General features: G+C 35.4%; 1 protein-coding gene across 4 annotated transcripts in view; it reads left to right on the forward strand.

The window, feature by feature from the left end:
• KMT2E (lysine methyltransferase 2E (inactive)) overlaps window positions 1-19,398 on the forward strand; it is a 94,700-nt gene that overhangs the window by 58,328 nt on the left and 16,974 nt on the right. For all 4 annotated transcript variants that reach the window (XM_043462983.1, XM_043462984.1, XM_043462985.1 and 1 more), the window contains 6 exons: window positions 3,873-4,100; window positions 4,539-4,669; window positions 5,665-5,782; window positions 6,787-6,896; window positions 11,650-11,914; window positions 13,445-13,543. In XM_043462983.1, coding sequence (XP_043318918.1) covers window positions 3,873-4,100; window positions 4,539-4,669; window positions 5,665-5,782; window positions 6,787-6,896; window positions 11,650-11,914; window positions 13,445-13,543 — 951 coding nt within the window. The remainder of the gene's footprint in view (window positions 1-3,872; window positions 4,101-4,538; window positions 4,670-5,664; window positions 5,783-6,786; window positions 6,897-11,649; window positions 11,915-13,444; window positions 13,544-19,398) is intronic.

Genomic DNA, 19,398 nt, shown 5'->3' on the forward strand with positions numbered 1-19,398 from the left:
TAAAGTTGGGTATTTTATATTTACCATGTTAAATTTGTATTTATGGTATTTTTTCTGATGCCAGAGTGACGATCTGAAAAAGGGTTTTATATTAAATTCTTGGATCTATTCATCCTTCAGTGGTTTTCCTTTCTTTCCACTTTATTTAATCTGAATATCAGACTTAATGAGGAAGGAACATCTTTTACTTAACTGAAATATGTTTTCATTTATTATGTAAGGAACTGACTAAGGAATTAAAACTTTCAAAATGCTTTGTGCATCTTTGAAAATTTTTTCCTTAACCTGAAGATGTCTGTTTATGATCATTACATTTCCAATAAGTGATTCTGTCATATGTGAAAAAGGTTCAAGAGATATAGAAGAGCTCTGATCCTCTTCTGTAGAGGAGTTTTTTTTTGGAAAAGGGAGCAAAAAAGAAAAAAATTTAAATGGACTAGATTTCTTTAATAGAGGTGATAAAAATCTTAATATGTAGTCATGTAAGAGAAAGACAGGTATTTATGTTATCACATATGGAATCTAAACAATATGAATAAATACAACAAAATGGAAACAGACTTACAGAGAACAAACTCGTGGGTTACCAGTGGGAGAGAAGGGGACAAGGGTAAGATGGGGGTTAGAGGATTAGGAGTTACAAACTACTATGTATGGAATAAATAAGCTACAAGGATAATAATAAGCACGGGGGATATAGTCACTATTATATAATAACTTTAGGTGAAGTATAATCTATAAAAATTTTGAATCACTGATATACACCTCAAACTAATATAATATTCTGAATCAACTGTACCTCGATATAAATAAATAATGGGTAGTTAAAAAAAGTGCTTGTAGACTTTTGTGTCTGTATGTAATATATGAAAAACATTTTTGTATTACAGAAATTATATTCACTATGAAAAACTCTGAAAAATAAAAAAATAAATAAAGGCCAAAAATATGTAATGTTTCATGAGTCCATAAAATGTCAATTAGTAAAATAAACCTCCTATCAAATAGCTGAACAACTTACTATAGTTTGTTTCATTATAGAAAAGATACTTTTTGTAATAGTTTATTTACTTATACATAAGGTGGACTGTTGGTAAATTTTAGTTAAGTGTTACTGTACACGTGTACATGTTTAACATGCACATATATAAACATTTTATATATATATAAAGCATATATAAAAATTTTCTTGAAATCTTTACGTGATTTTAAAATTTCATACTTACATTAGGTTGTACACATTATGGAAGTTACCTTCTCATAAAGATGTTCAGTTCTGTAGAAATCAGAACAGCATTTACAAACAGCTTAATTGAAACTTTGTGTTAAATCTATTATAAATTCAGTATAAATTTGAATTATACTATCAGTAAGATACAATATATGTTTTTGTTATCTGCATTAATTCATTTTCATCCTGAGATTACAAATAACTGAGGGAGTCCGGTTTTAATAAATTTTTAAAATAATGTGGTAATTATGCCTTTCTATAAATTTTATTCCAGTGAGAAAAGGAATTCCCTTTTTGTTTCATAAAATCTATTGAGAGGTTGTAACTTTTCACTACTTGGCATTTAGCATTCTTTTTTTTTTTTTTATTGGAGTATTGTTTTACAGTGGTGTGCTTCTGCTATACAGCAAAGTGAATCAGTTTTACATATACATATATACACTCTTTTTTAGATTCTTTTCCCATGTAGGTCATTATAGAGTATTGAGTAGAGTTCCCAGAGTATTGAACACTGAATAGGTCCTTCTTAGTTATCTATTTTATATCAGTATATATGTCAATCCCAATCTTCCTATTTATTCCTCCCCTGACCCTTTCACCCTTGGTAACCATAAATTTGTTTTCTACATCTGTGACTCTATTTCTGTTTTGTAAATAAATTCATTTGTACCATTTTTAAGATTCCACATATAAGTGATATCATCATAATTGTCTTTCTCTGTCTTATTTTGCTCAATCTGACAGTCTCTCCATCCATGTTGCTGCAAATGGCATTATATTTTGTTCTTTTTAGGGCTGAATAATATTTCATTTTATATATGTACCACATCTTCTTTATCCATTCATTTGTAGATAGACATTTAGGTTGTCTATTCCTGGATATTGTATATAGTGCTGCAGTGAACAATGGGGTGCCTGTATCTTGTCGGATTATGGTTTTCTCTGGATATATGCCCAGGAGTGGGACTGCTGAATCGTATGGTAGCTCTATTTTTACTTTTTATGGACCGTCCATGCTGTCCTTAATAGCAGCTGTAGCAATTTACATTTCCACCAACAGGATTGGAGGATTCAGTTTTCTCCACACCCTCTTCAGCATTTATTGTTTGTAGACTTTTTGATGATGGCCTCTCAGACCAGTGTGAGGTGATAACATCATTTGATTTGCATTTCTGTAATGATTAGTGATGTTGAACATCTTTCACATGCTTTTTGGCCATCTGTGTGTCTTTGGAGAAATGTCTATTTAGATCTTCTGCCCATTTTTTTTTTTTTTTCCAATTGAGCTGCATAAGCTGGCTGTTTATTTTGGAGATTAATCCCTTGTCAGTTACTTCATTTGTAAGTTACTTGTAAGTTACTTCATTTCTCCCAGTCTGTAGGTTGTCTTTTTTGTTTTGTTTATGGTTTTCTTTGGTGCACAAAAGTGAGTTCAGTTAGGTTCAGCTTTTTAAATTTTCATTACTATAGGAGGTGGATCAAAAAAGATATTGCTGTGGTGTAGCATTTAGCATTCTTAAACGTTTTTTTTTTTTTTTTCATTTATTTTTATTAGTTGGAGGCTAATTACTTTACAATATTGTAGTGGGTTTTGTCATACATTGACATGAATCAGCCATGGAGTTACATGTATTCCCATCCCGATCCCCCCTCCCACCTCCCTCTCCACCCGATTCCTCTGGGTCTTCCCAGTGCACCAGGCCCGAGCACTTGTCTCATGCATCCCACCTGGGTTGGTGATCTGTTTCACTATAGACGATGTACATGTTTCGATGCTGTTCTTTTGAATCAGTTCTAATGAGATGGATGAAACTGGAGCCCATTATACAGAGTGAAGTAAGCCAGAAAGATAAAGAACATTACAGCATACTAACACATACATATGGAATTTAGAAAGATGGTAATGATAACCCTATATGTAAAACAGAAAAAGAGACACAGATGTACAGAACAGACTTTTGGACTCTGGGAGAAGGCGAGGGTGGGATGTTTCGAAAGATTAGCATTCTTAAATGTTTTAAATGGGGGTATGGAGGGGGCAAGCACTTAAGCTTAAAGGTCCTTGTTCACACTCTGTGAGAAGTGAATTTTATTCTTATGTAAAATTTATCATGTGGACAATTCATTATAGATTTTGGAATTACACAAGAGTAAGATATCAGAGTATATTTTTGTTACAAACATGGTAAAAGTTGAAGTATTACATCATAAAATAAGTTTATAGTTAATATGCAATATGTATAGTTTACGTATAATTGCAGATTTTTTTTTTTCTGGTTAAATACAACTGTGAGCATAGACTAGATAGTGGTAGATTCAAAGAAGTTTTTCATATGCTATCTTTTTTTAACTGTAGACTATTTTGGGGTGTTGTAGTTTTATTGATAGCTCCAATTTGGCTACAGTAGTAAAAAGTTTCTGCTGTTCAGATTAACTCCCCTTCCTTCAGTTTTCCAAGCCATGTGTCTGGCATCAGTATAAAATGTAAGCTGCTCACTTTCCCACTGGGACCTACTTAGAAAGCCTATCATTATTTCTAGTTTATATTCTTTTATATAGATTGTCACTGTGTGTGTGTGTGTGTGTGTGTGTATAAATACTTAAAATCCAGATATTAATGCTCAGTTTGCTGTGATTTTAGGGCTCAGCTCCGGAGATTGATCCTTCATCTGATGTTTCAAATTTTGGATGGGAGACAAAAATCAAAGCGTGGATGGATCAATATGAAGAGGCAAATAATAACCAATATAGTGAGGGTGTTCAGAGGGAGGCACAAAGAATAGCTCTGAGATTGGGCAATGGAAATGACAAAAAAGAGATTAAATCAGATTTGAATACCAACAATTTGATCTTCAAACCTCCTGTAGAGGTAAATACATCATTTGCCAGAAGATGATAGAACAAAAATGTTTTTCTACTGTGTATTTTAAGTATTTAGACTGAATGCAGTCTGGTTTTATTTTATTTATTTGTTTAGGTTGTGCTGGGTCTTCATTGCTGCGCACAGGCTTTCCCTAGTTGCAGCAAGCAGGGGTTACTCTTCACTGCAGTGCTCAAAGAGAAACTGCTGCAGTGGTTTCTGTGAGTGCCGAGCACAGGCTCCAGGCCAGCAGGCTTCAGTGGTTGCAGTACATGGGCTCAGTACTTGTGGTTCATGAGCTTAGTTGCTCCAAGGCATGTGGAATCTTCCCAGACCAGGGATTGAACTGTGTCCCTTGCATTGGTGGGCAAATTGTTATCCACTGTACCACCAGGAAAGTCCAGAAGCGATCTGGTTTAGTTAATCTTAACTTTTCTCCCATTGTAGAGCCATATACAAAAAAATAAGAAGATCCTGAAATCTGCAAAAGATTTGCCTCCTGATGCACTTATCATTGAGTACAGAGGGAAGTTTATGTTGAGAGAACAGTTTGAAGCAAATGGATATTTCTTTAAGAGGTATATTTATTTTCCCATATTAGTTTTCTATAGTTAAGTATTGAATTTTTTACTAATTTAACTATAATGTGTTTTTTTGTTCTCTAAGTGATCAATTTAATATTTAAAATTATAGTGTTGTTGAACAGTGATTAATGACAACTTTTGAACCATGATAAAATGTAACAACAAAAAAGATGCAGATGCATTCCTTAGAATCTTACCCATCCTATTTTGTTGACAGTCTTAAAGCAATCTACTTAAAAATAAACTGTAGCAGTATAGGTAATGAAAATCTCTGATTACCTGATGTTATAAGGAACCTTTCCCATCTAGATTTGCTAGAACCTGCAAAGACCATTGGTGACCATGTCCTTCTTTTATCAGAGTATGTTAGATGTGGTCTTACTTTATTGTCACCACTTTCAGCTCTGGCTTTCTTGGTACTGGAAGGACTTTGGAGGCCTCTTCTATCATTTGTGATTTGGGGGATGGGAATTGATGTGATCTTATGATAGCCATTGCATCCCTGAGGTCTGGAAGTATTTTTCTCTCTCTAGGGAAATAACATTCTCAACCTATATACTATAATTATTTAAGTATTTTGTATTGTTATAACTTGTGTTACTTAAGTTACAAAAGATATACAAAAATCTTTCCCTTTTACTTAGCAGATTTGATCTGAAACAATGCTGTGACTCAAACACTTAAATGGAGTGATAGGAACTTTAATCGCATCTCATTATGAATCCTTATGTAAAGGCAGTAGTCATTCCCTTTTTATCATTGTTTGTAAATTTGAATTCCCACCTTGAACTAATTAATTTTCTTTGGTTTAGGTAAGGTTATAGGAACAGGTAAAAATATTATTAGCATGAATTAGCCTAGTGGTTAAGAATGGATTCTGGTATCAGATTGCCTGTATTCAAATCTTGGCCTCCCTACTTAATGTGAGTCTTTTAGAAATTTCTTAAATTCAAAATGTTAATAGTTCTAATGAATTTCTTTTTTTGTAGACCATACCCTTTTGTTTTATTCTATTCTAAATTTCATGGCCTAGAAATGTGTGTTGATGCAAGGACTTTTGGGAATGAAGCTCGGTTCATCAGGCGTTCTTGTACACCCAATGCAGAGGTAAGCATACATAAATCCTTTGGGGAGGCAGGGGTAGGGAATGTATGGAACTTGAGTATTTAATTAAGCACAGAAGTCTGGTGGCCAAAAAAGATCACCAGTTTGTATCCATTGATGCATTTTCTAGTGCCTAGCATCTTTCCATTATAAAAATTAAGATGATACTGGCTGTGAGGTCTTCAGTTACTTTGCACATTGAAGAAATGGTGATGTTCATTCTAAGAAAAACTGTTGGACTTCTCTGTTCTGGAAGCTCTATTTATGAGTCAAATATATGCTCTGATTTGCTCAAACTTGATGACAAAGCTGAAAGCTAAAGTTGATTTTATATGTGCTTCTATAGTTTTTTTTTTTAAGTTGTGATTTAGAAGTGGTATATAAAATATTTCTGGTTTGTTTTTTCTCATACCAAAATAAACATTTTATAGTTATATAATGTTATAGCTAAGAGTATAGGGTTTGAAGCCAGACTTATAGGTTCATGTCTTCTATTTGACTTAACTAGCTTTGCATCCTTGTCTGTGCTTCAGTTTTATTTGTAAAAAGATACTATGTGGACTAAAGGATTTAATGCGTGTAGACTATGTACCTGGAACAGGGTGTACTGTAGAAAAGTATAGTGTTAAACTGTACTTTAACTGTTTACTTATAAATTGTATCATTACTTCTTTTCATTAAATCAAAGATGCCATCAGTTGTAAAACTCTAATTAAGAGATGTTAAAAGGTGAAAAAATGTGCATCATAGAACTGATGAAATAGGGTATTTTCATTTTGATGCTACTAGAGCCTGTATCAAACTTGCATTGATGTATACCTCCTTCCCAGTTGATAATAAATGTACAAGTCTTACAATTAATAGCATATTTTCCATGTTGTATTTTGAATTACTTTGAAAAGAATAGTTTTTAAAATTGCAAGATGAGATGCTTCTAAAGGTAGAAAATAATTTATAGAGATACAAAACTCCTTCTGGAAATATAAAAGTATTCTTTTAACTAACAGGTGAGGCATGAAATTGAAGATGGAACCATACATCTTTACATTTATTCTATACAAAGTATTCCAAAGGGAACCGAAATTACTATTGCCTTTGATTTTGACTATGGGAATTGGTAAGTTCAAGTCTGTTGTTTTGAAATAATTTCTGAATGTCCCTATAAAAATATGGGTATTGTCATTACTTTTATAGCATTTTATTTTTACTTACCATTAGGCAATTTAAAATACTTGGAAACAAACATTTTGGTATTAGCTTCCATTATAGCATGGTTGCTTAACTCTTCTAAGTTTTTCTTATTTATTTATTCTAAAAAATAAAATTTTATTCTAAAATTTATTCTAAATTTTCTTATTTATTGTTGTTAATGTAATGCTTATAGTATAATAATTTGTAATCCTAATTGAGCAATACTGACATTGTTTATGTGAGAATTTTTTCCTTTTCTTTCTTGTATTTTAGGTAGGGTGTGCAATTTTAGTCATTCAATTAATTTGGTTAATCAATAGAAATGGATGATTTCACTTTTTGCCCCTCAAAAGAAAAGAAAAATTGTGCCAAATTTTCTTTGCAATGTAAATTGAAAGGGTTTGTGGAGATCCTGCAAGGAAACTCTGAGAACTATTGTTCTGAAACACTAGGGGGTAAGAAAAGTTAATTCTGAGTATAAAAACTTCAATTTAAATTTTCAAAAAGCTTACTGTAAAAAATAGTAATACACAGGTCCCTGTAGGGAGTTCCCTGGTAACCTAGTGGTTAGGATTCTGGGCTTTAGCTGCCATGGCCTGGGTTCAGTCCCTGTTCAGGGAACTGGGATCCTGCAAGCTGTGTGCTCCCCCCAAAAAAGTCCATGTGCCTACTTTCCAAATTAAGAAAACAAACCACTGTCCACTGAAGGCCCTCGTGTTTAGCAGCCAGATTGCATTTCTCTTCCCTCTTTCACCAGAGATAACTGCCATCTTTAATTTGGTGAGTTTAATGTTTTTACTATGTCTTTAGATGTCCCTAAATAGTAACCAGTAATTTTGTATGTTTTAAAAATTTATGTAAGTTACAATCTGTATTATTTTGCATTTATCTTTTCTCGTTCATTACTTTCATGAGATTCAGTTCTTTTGTTATATGTAGCTTTAGTTCATTACTTTCACTGCTGATGTTATTTATCCATTCCATTATTGGTGGGCCTTTAGATTTACAAAAAATGCTGCATGTGTACATGTTCTCCCCATGATAGGCACCTAGAGGTAGAATTGTTAGGTTGTAGAATGTGTCCAAACTCAGTTTTTACCAGATAAGGATGCATGACCAGTTTATATTCCCATACTTTTACTTCCTTGCAGCACTTCTTTACAACTTAAAAAATCAAAGTTAATCCACGTAGTATCTTTAAAAGTTTGTGTGGTATCTGTTTTACACGGAGACATTTTTAATGCCCATTATGTTTGCTGTCATTGAAATCTCTCCTTCTTCAGTATGCATCTCTACTTGATTGTTGGAGTCAGATTTCTCCTGATAACTAAAGTATTTCCTTTTTGGCTCTTTCTTCCCACCGCCCCCCACTCCCCCCCACCTCCCCCCTCAAGGTGGGAAATTTAGCATAATTGCTCTTTGCTCATTGCTTTGAGAGATTGTTTCCCGTAGTGGGTAAAAACACAAACATTTTATAATATGACTCTCTGGTTTCAAATCCTAGCTCAGTGACTTATATTAGTTATATAACCTTGAACCAGTTTCGTCATCTCTCTACCTCATTATGAGAATAATACCACCTTACAGGAATGTTTAGAAGAATAAGTTAACACATGTAAAAGGTTTCAAACAGTTCCTGGTACAAAATAAGTGCTGAATAAATATTACTTGTTGCCACTGTTACTGTTTGCAGTTCTACTTTCCTAAAATCACAAAGAAAATACCCAGAAAGAGTTAGTTTCTATTAATACCTGATTTGGAGAGTTGAAGGGTAGAGCATAATGTTTGAATTCTATCCTTGATTCATAGAATTAGGCAGTTTGATTTTGTATCTTTCTACCAGTGTTGATCACTGATCAGTGCAAAGAAATAGAGGAGAACAATAGAATGGGAAAGACTAGAGATCTCTTCAAGAAAATTAGAGATACCAAGGGAACATTTCATGCAAAGATGGGCTCAACAAAGGACAGAAATGGTATGGACCTAACAGAAGCAGAAGATATTAAGAAGAGGTGGCAAGAATACACAGCAGAACTGTACAAAAAAGATCTTCATGACCCGGATAATCACAATGGTGTGATCACTCACCTAGCGCCAGATATTCTGGAATGCGGACTGAAGTGGGCCTTAGGAAGCATCACTGCGAACTAAGCTAGTGGAGGTGATGGAATTCCAGTTGAGCTATTTCAAATCCTAAAAGATGATGCTGTGAAAGTGCTGCTCTCAGTATGTCAGCCAATTTGGAAACCTCAGCAGTGGCCACAGGACTGGAAAAGGTCAGTTTTCATTCCAGTCCCAAAGACAGGCAATGCCAAAGAATGCTCAGACTACCACACAATTGCACTCATCTCACACGCTGGTAAAGTAACGCTTAAAATTCTCCAAGCCAGGCTTCAACAATATGTGAGCCGTGAACTTCCAGATGTTGAAACTAGTTTTAGAAAAGTCAGAGGAACCAGAGATCAAGTTGCCAACATCCATTGGATCATTGAAAAAGCAAGAGAGTTCCAGAAAAACATCTATTTCTGCTTTATTGACTATGCCAAAGTCTTTGACTGTGTGGACCACAATAAACTGGAAAATTCTGAAAGCAATGGGAATACCAGACCACCTGAGCTGCCTCTTGAGAAATCTGTATGCAGGTCAGGAAGCAACAGTTAGAATTGGACATGGAACAACAGACTGGTTCCAAATAGGAAAAGGAGTGCGTCAAGGCTATATATTGTCACCCTGCTTATTTAACTTATATGCAGAGTATATCATGAGCAGTGCTGGGCTGGATGAAGCACAAGCTGGAATCAAGGTTGCCGGGAGAAATATCAATAACCTCAGATATGCAGATGACACTACCCTTATGGCAGAAAGTGAAGAAGAACTAAAGAGCCTCTTGATGAGGGTGAAAGAGGAGAGTGAAAAAGTTGGCTTAAAGCTCAGCATTCAAAAAACTTAAGATCATGGCATCCGATCCCATTACTTCATGGCAGATAGATGGGGAAACTGTGGCAGACTTTATTTTCTTGGGCTCCAAAATCACTGCAGATGGTGGCTGCAGCCATGAAATTAAAAGGCACTTACTTCTTGGAAGAAAAGTTATGACCAGCCTCGACAGCATATTAAAAAGCAGAGACATTACTTTGCCAACAAAGGTCCGTCTAGTCAGGGCTATGGTTTTTCCAGTAGGCATGTATGGATGTGAGAGTTGGACTATAAAGAATGGTTAGTACCGAAAAATTGATGGCTTTGAACTGTGGTGTTGAAGAAGACTCTTGAGAGTCCCTTAGACTGCAAGGAGATCCAGTTAGTCCATCCTAAAGGAAATCAGTCCTGAATATTCATTTGAAGGACTGATGTTGAAGCTGAAACTCCAATACTTTGGCCACGTGATGCTAAAAACTGACTCTTTAGAAAAGACCTTGATGCTGGGAAAATTTGAAGGCAGGAGGAGAAGGGGATGACAGAGGATGAGATGATTGGATGGCATCACCGACTTGATGGACATGAGTTTGAGTAAACTCGGGGAATTGGTGATGGACAGGGAGGCCTGGTGTGCTGCGGTCCATGGGGTTGCAGGGAGTCAGACACTACTGAGCCACTGAACTGAACTGAACCAGTATTGAACATGAGATGAGCAGGACTATTAGAAACTTGGAAAAATAAATTATTTTATATTTTGCTGCTGCTGCTAAGTCACTTCAGCTGTGTCCAACTCTGTGCGACCCCATAGATGGCAGCCCACCTAGCTCCCCCATCCCTGGGATTCTCCAAGCAAGAACACTGGAGTGGGTTGCTGTTTCCTTCTCCAATGCATGAAAGTGAAAAGTGAAAGTAAAGTCATGAACAAACATTAAACTATTCAAAACATGCAAAGTGGGAGACTTCCCTTATTGTGTAGCTCCAGTTTTGGCGTTCAACCTGTATCCAGGAAATGAACTAATAAATCTTGGTGGTAGACATATAGAAGGCAGAAAGTTAAGAAAATTGAAGAGCTCAAAGTGTGGTCTTTGGACTCAGATAGACCTGTATTTGAATGTCTTCCCTACTACTTAATGTATGACTTTGGACAAGATACTAACCCTCTGAGTTTTAATCTCATCTGTAAAATTGGAGTAATGACTATCACTACTGTGAAGATAAGAGAATGCAATTATTTTTCAAGCTTCCATTTATTTGAAAGAGGGAATACGTAAGGGCAAAAGGAATTAAGACTCAGTTTTTTTTCAAGGTAGCTTTTTAAAGAACTCTGGTTATTGAAATTATTTAAGACAAACTAGTTAAGGTTTGGTATTTATTTACCTAGCATTTTTTAATTTAAGTCAGATTTAGAGTATTTATCATATTCTGCATATATATTTTATAACACGCTGAAGTAAACTTTTTTTTTTGGCCTTGATATAAGCCATGGTATCATTTTACTTAAGACTCAGTTTTAGCTTACAGTTTTGTTTTTTTCCTTCTATAAACCATCACTGGTGATCCTTATGATTGGTTCTTTTAACTTTTATATTGGTTTTATGAGAAAATAAAATTTATTTTGTCATAGTTACCAGGGATGAAAATTAGTGAAAAGGAGTGCTTATGATTAGTAATAGCATAGAGTTTTGTAGAGATACAGCTTAAGATGGATTAGGAAATTTTACAGTTTATGTCTTGAATAAATATTTAAGTGATTTTCTTTCCAGTAAGTACAAGGTGGATTGTGCATGCCTCAAAGAAAATTCAGAGTGCCCTGTTCTGAAACGTAGTTCTGAATCCACGGAGAACATCAATAGCGGTTATGAGACCAGAAGGAAGAAAGGCAAAAAAGAAAAGGATATTTCAAAAGAAAAAGACACACAAAATCAGAATATTACTCTGGATTGTGAAGGAACAACGAACAAAATGAAGAGCCCAGAAACTAAACAGAGAAAGCTTTCTCCGCTGAGACTATCAGTATCCAATAATCAGGTACTGAATCTTTTTATTTTAGGACTAACTGGGTGGTTTTTTTCCCTCCACATTTTAGTTATGTATGTATTTTTATTTTTGCTTGTACTGAGTCTTTGTTGATAAGTGCAGGCTTCTCTTGTTATGGGAAGTGGGGGCTACTCTTCATTGTGGTGCATGGGCTTCTCACTGCAGTGGCTTTTCTTGTTGTGGAGCACAGATTCTAGGCAAACAGCCTCAGTAGTTGTGGCTCGTGGGCTCTAGACACAGACTCCAGTAGTTGTGGTACCTGGGGTTAGTTGCTCCACCGCATGTGGAATCTTCCCAGACCAGGGATCAAACCTGTGTCCCCTGCATTGGCAGGCAGTTTGTTATCTACTGTACCACTAGGGAAGTCCTCTACTGACTCTTGATGACAGAAATTAACAGAAGAAAATTAATTTGTCATATTTTAAACTTAATGTAAAATGGCTTAAAATTAAGTTCATTCTATTATTTAATGAAGTATACTTATAGAACACAAATTCTGCTAGAATTTGTACAATATTTGTTAAACTATTAAGGAACAGCTCACACAGCAAATTCTTGTAGAAGTGAATATAAGATTTTTCTAAGACTGGGTAATTTAAACATTTTTTCCAGATGACACTGTTCTTATGTTTATAATAAATGTTCTTATTAAGAACTCTAAAAGTCTTAAGCCATAATGTTTCTTTTAATTTGGAACATGCATGCATATGTGCTTGCTAAGTCACTTCAGTCATGTCCGACTCTTTGCGACCCTAGGGACTATAGCCCGCCTAGCTCCTCTGTCCATAGGATTCTCCAGGCACGAATACTGGAGTGGGTTGTCATTCCCCCTTCCAGGGGATCTTCCTGACCCAGAGATCAAACCCGTCTCTTAGGTCTCCTGCATTGGCTAGCAGGACGTAGGTTCTTTATAGCTAGCGCCACATGGGAAGCCCAATATTTGGGACATAATGAAATCAATTCTGTAAGTGTGACATAAGATTTTTGAGAGGAAATTCTATTTAAAATATGTAAGATAAATTTGGGGAAAGAGTTTGGCCTATTCTTCTGCTTCACAAATACTTCACAAAGTATTTTGTTATATGCCCTCTAAACAAGTGGAAAGACCTTTTAAATGTGAAGATTAAGATTTTATTCATCTCCAGTGTCTTATTTTCATAAGTTTCCCTTAAGTTTTAAATTGAACAGATATTTACCGAGCACTTGGTATATGTGGGCACTAGGTTTTGTGAAATAATATATATGTTTATGTATTGGGAAGAATATAAACCTAAGGCTTTGTGGTCTCTATAGATAAAAGAATATTATTGACTAGAATTTTTAAAAAACAACATTATTTGATTGAAGGATTTTGAAAAGTTTTCTGAATTAAGAAACCAGTTATAAGTTTCTGAAATGAGCTTAAGAACAATTTTTATGTTTAATTAGTTCAGGATGAAAGTTATTTAAATTACATTGTTCAGTGTGTCTAGTTTGTAGATGGAGGAGTAGATGCTTAAAGCAGTCATTTCCATCTTTCAGGAACCAGATTTTATTGATGATATAGAAGAAAAAACTCCCATCAGCAATGAGGTAGAAATGGAGTCTGAGGAACAGATTGCAGAGAGGAAAAGGAAGATGGTAAGTTGGAAGGCCAGTAGCAGCTTCACGCTGTCACTTGTGTTTAGTGACATTGTTCTTCCCAGAATACTTGTTGCTGCCTTTAGGTGGGCCTTTACCCTGTTCTTTGAAATTAGCAAACAGGATGGTGTCACCGAGCATTTCTGTTTGGCTTTGTCATTACCATTCAAGTAACTTCCACTAATCTTTTGTATTTTTACTGTATGTTCACTAGACAATTTAGAATTTGTAACATTTATGAAATACTTTTAACATTTTTGAAGCAGTGTACTGTTAATAAATTTTAATGCCAGAATTACTGTTCAAAATGTTTTTTATTATTTAAATGTATCTTTTTTCTTCATAATTTAATGTAAAACAAAAATGGAGTTTAAAAGATTATAAAAAAAAATAAAAGATTATAAAAGCACTAACATGATTTATGCAAAAAGATACTGGCAACTGCTATTTTTGTATCTCATACTGCTATCATAAGGTTTTCATTAAAATAAGTTTGGCATTTATACTCCTTGTACTATTTATTTGCAAATACCTGTATAAAAGCTAGGACAAGATATTTTCTTAAAAATCCATGGTATTTTAGCAATTGATATAATGTCTAGGCCAGTTAAGAAAATACTGTGGTATAGTTTGCCTTAAGATTTGAAAATATCTTTATTTACCAACTGATGATCTTAGTGTGGGTTTTCCCCACTCCCTTTTTATATACTTCCTCATTTCCTGTTTCAGTGATCTTCATGTTGTGTTTCATGGACTCTCAGGTGTCACTATACTTAGTGGTAGTATCTTTGGATTTTGGTCATTTGTAGGCCTGCTTAATATAACTGTTTTGTTGCCTTGATGGTCATTCCTCTAACATTGATGTATTGTTGATATTCAAAACTGCAAAAGCGATGCCAAACTGTTCCACAGCCTCAGGGTTTCAGAAGCACTGCTCTGATAGGACAAGGGTAGTGTTAGGAATAGGAGAGAAGGAAAACAAAGGAGAAAAAGTATTGGTGGTTGCTTATAAAGAAAAAAGAGTTTTACCTCTACCTAGAGAAATTATCTTGATCCTTTTCTAAGATTCAGTTACATCTAATAAATTACTTGTACCCATCCCAAATACCTGTGGCCCTTTTTTAACTTGATTTTCAATATTGGCCTGTTTCATTCCACAATTGCCACAGCCTTGTCTTTGCAATAATCCTGGAGAAGCTTTAAGAAGATCACTTTATGCTATGACTGGTTTCTGTTTGAGACATGCGTCTGGTAAAAATATGGCTCTAAAGGATATAACAGTGCTTGGGGGGGGTGGGGGTGGGGATGGGGGCTGGAGATGGGCAATGGGGAAAAAAAAAGAAACTCAAACCTGGAGATTTGTTATATGACTCTGGGGTTGATTTAAAAATACTTTCTTCTTTTAGTATTGCAAAAGTTAGGGAAACCCATAACATTCTCATTTTCAGATCCCAGTAGAAAATACAAATGCCTTTTATTGAACATGATGGAACTTTGAATAGGTAGATAAAAATGCTTTCTTGGGAATCCATTTTTGTCCTGATTTTGTCTACTAGTATGCTATATTGACAAATGAATACTTCATGTTTTTGTATCTATTTTAGCATACTCATTTTAATATCAGTATTTTTCATAGGATGAAACAAATGTCAGTATTAGGAATTTGTCTGGCATCTTGAAGGGGTGTGAAATTTTTTTATTGAAGTATAGTTGAGGTACAGTGTTAAATAAGCTACAGGTGTACAATATAGTGATTCATAATTTTTAAATGTTTAACTCCATTTATAGTTATTACAGGACATTGGCTATATTCCCTGTGTTGTACATTATATCTTTATAGCTTATTTTATACCTAGCAGTTTGAACCTCTTAATCCCCTACCATTATATTTCTCCACCTCCCCACTGGTAACTACTAGTTTGTTTTTTATATCTATGAGTCTGCTTTTTTCTTATATTCACCAGTTGTATTTTTTAGATTCCACATATAAGTGATAACATAAGAGTATTTGTTTTCCTCTGACTTACTTCACTTAGCATAATATCCTCCAAGTCCATTCATGTTGCTATAAATGGCAAATTTTCATTTTTTATGGGTGAATAGTATTCCATTGGTGTGTGTATGCACGTGCATGTCTGTATCACATCTTTATCCATTTATCTGTTGATGGACACTTAGGTTGCTTCTGTATCTTGACAATTATAAATAATGCTGCTGTGAACATTGGGATACATGTATCTTTTCAAATTAGTGGTTTTGTTTCCTTTAAATACTGAGAAATGGAATTGCTGGATCATAGTTTTAATTTTTTGAGGAACCCCCATACTGCTTTCCTTAGTGACTGCACCAATTCACATTCCCACCAACAGTGTATGAGAGTTCCCTTTTGTCATAGACAACAGTGTGTGACAGTCATGGAATTCTCCAGGCCAGAATACTGGAGTGGGTAGCCTTTCCCTTCTTCAGGGGATCTTCCCAACCCATGGATTGAACTCAGGTCTCTTGTATTGCAGGCAGATTCTTTATCCGTTAAGCCACAGGGGAACCCTGAAAATACTGAAGTGGGTAGCCTATCCCTTTTCCAGCGGATCTTTCAGAGTTCCCTTTTGAAATAAGTTATTTTAAAATCCTTGGCTCTGTAACCTGTAGCCTTCAAAGTCACTGTAATGTTGTCTGTTGTAATTTCAATATTTGCCTTGATGTTTTAATTATAGAATTTTTGCTATACTCAAATGATGAGAATGCAAAAGTGTGCATCTTAAGAATTCCTAAGCAGTTGCCATGACCCCTCAAGTATTACTATTTGTAGTATATTCTGAAATATTTTGCTTACAAAAATTTAAATGCTAATCAGTCTTTATTAATCTACATACTTCCCTGACAGCTCAGTTGGTAAAGAATCTGCCTACAATGCAGGAGATCCTGGTTCAATTCCTAGGTCAGGAAGATCTGCTGGAAAAGGGATAGGCTACCCACTCCTGTATTCTCAGGCTTCCCTTATGGCTTAGTGGATAAAGAATCCGCCTACAATACAAGAGACCTGGGTTTGATCCCTGGGTTGGGAAGATCCCCTGGAGAAGGGAAAGGCCACCCACTCCAGTATTCTGGCCTGGAGAATTCCATGGATTGTATAGTCCATGGGGTCCTAAAGAGTAGGATACAACTGAGTGACTTTCATTTTCTTCATAGTCTAGTGTTTGCCTTTTACACTAGGTTATAGGCTAGGTTATCATCAGTAATGAGAAAGATAGGTCAACTCCTGAGAAACTTAGGTCATTCTCATTTAAATTTTCTCCTGGACAGGACAGACTTTAAATCATTATAATAGGAAATACCAGTCCTCATGAGATTGGGGTATAAAGAGAGTCAGACTTTCCTCCCCTTTAAGTTCCATGTAATATCCAAATTCAAATATACTTCAGCCTATCCTTTTGTAGTACAGCTTGAACCATATGAAATTTTTGAGGATAGTTTTTACTTACATAAATGGCAGTTCCATACACAATATTAGTATGTTGGTTAATATTACTATGTTGTTTGGTCTCCAAAAATAGCACCAGTGTCTTTATGTATTTTGGTTGCTACTTAAGAGTGGAAGACAATGTCTCTGCCTTCAACAGTTAGAATGCAGCAGGAAGTGTGGTAAAGGAGAGACAAGATTGGTAACTTAACGGCTGGAGGGTTCAGAGGCCATTTCTTGAACTAGGTAGAATTTACAATGGACCTTATGATGTTTAGTAAATAAGTACAGATTATAGTTTGTGGCTCAATTGTGTGGAATTGAATGGGTGGTTATTTCTCTAGGGGAAATAGCCTGGAGGTGGTTATGTGATAAATCACATTTGGCTGAATTTATAGGCTAGTTTTTTGGGTGAGGGGTGGGGAGGGATATAGGGTAATAAGATTGGTTGGTTGCAGATCATATGAAATGCTGAATGATTAAGATTTTATGGAAGAATATTCAAATCATTATGTGGCCAGGATAGGAAGTCATTCTTTTATTAACCGTTTCCTTTTTCCTTCATTATGGTTTGTCCCATCCCCTCCCTTTAAGAATTTACTACCTGCTTACAAAAGCTAACTTGGGGCTAAATGATGTGGAAGTAAACAGATGGTTATTAGACATTTTCTCTTTAACAAGAGATTCTTTGTCAGTGGGCTGAAACTGACTTGGGAGACTCTTACAGTCATCCTAGTTAAGCTGAAATACAGTGGGTTAAAATACAGTAAGTTGTAATTCAGCTGGTTGCTTATACTTCCCTGGTTCTAAAACCGGGACAACTGAATAGACTCCCCCAGTTCCTTGGTAGTTGCGGTTAGGTGGTCATAATCTTGTGAGAGGTTAAGTGTATAGAAGAGGGTTTGATATTGGGAAGCTCACCTTATTTTGATGAACTAACAGGTGACAAAAACTATAAAACTTTTGAAAGATTTAAATTAAAAAGGTTTACTTCCCCTCTTCTGCCCCATTTATAATTAAATGAAAATAACCTTCTTTATATATAGTATCTTCTAATATTGTTTTCAAAATAATTTTCTACAACCTTATGGAAAGACTGTATGTACCTTGGGAATAGTCTGGGTAATACTTGATGACTCTTTGCGACCCCATGGACTACATAGTCCATGGAATTCTCCAGGCCAGAATACTGGAGTGGGTAGCCGTTCCCTTCTCCAGGGGATTTTCCCAACCCAGGAATTGAACTGAGGTCTCCTGCATTGCAGGCGGATTCTTTACCAGCTGAGCCACCAGGGAAGCCCAAGAATACTGGAGTGGGTAGCCTGTCCCTTCTCCAGTGGATCTTCCTGATCCAGGAATCGAACCGGGGTCCCCTGCATTGCAGGCAGATTCTTTACCAGGGAAGCCTGTGATTCCAGTGGTCTTCACACTTAGGAGAGAAATTTGAGACCAAGGGCATGAAAGAATAGTTACCTAGGTGTGAAGTTCTTGAACCTAGGTGTGACGTTCTTGAACCTTTTAAGCATTTAGGACAATCTAAAATTGTGTATCACTAAAATATAAATTGCATAAGGGCAAGGGTTTGTAATTTTATTCATTGTCACAGCCATAGCTTCTAGGGGATAAAAGATGTCTGGCTTTTGTAAAAGTAGGTGGTCAATAAATGAGCTAAACACTAAATGTTCCTGGCTGCCATTTGAAGAAAGCTATATAGATAGGCCCATGCGTGTGAACCAAGTTAAGCTTCCTTGTAGTCCAGGCAGTGCCCTGGAGGTCCTACCAGGATGCAGGATTCCCGTTTTCTCAATATTAATCTTTGACATCAAAAAGTATTCCATGGAATTCTAAGATGTTTTGTCAAAGAGCTTTGTGGCTAGTTGAGTTTAGTAAACAATATACCTTGTCCCCAACTTGGAGATTTCCAGTATACATGGTATGTTTAAATGCTTTTGAGAAATTCTGTTTGTCAGCATTTCCTAAACTTGTATTAATACATCCTTGCAATTTGTTGTGGTGTTGACACGTTTGTCATACCACAAATTTTCATTCCATAGAAAAAACAGAAAACACTACTCTGTAGAATCCATGCTCTTACTAATGCCTCCAGGAAGTGACTTGGTTTAGATCACTTTAGAAGCTGTAAAAGGATTTCTAATAATAAATAGTAAAATATAAGCAGGGTAAATCTGCCAGAAAAGTCATCTGACATGTATTGTCCATCTCACTTTTCTCTCCTCACAACATTAATACTGATTACTAGTTGTAATTTTCTTATTTTCTCTCATCTGTGTTTAGGAATTATATCTTCAAATATGAGTAATCAGTGAATGGGTAACTAATCATAGTATTGAATAGCAAAAAGGAACCTGTTTATTTGTATAGGTTTTCTGTTCAA

Source organism: Cervus canadensis, chromosome 3 (assembly GCF_019320065.1).
Source record: "Cervus canadensis isolate Bull #8, Minnesota chromosome 3, ASM1932006v1, whole genome shotgun sequence".
In the NCBI taxonomy this organism is placed as follows: Eukaryota; Metazoa; Chordata; class Mammalia; order Artiodactyla; family Cervidae; genus Cervus; species Cervus canadensis.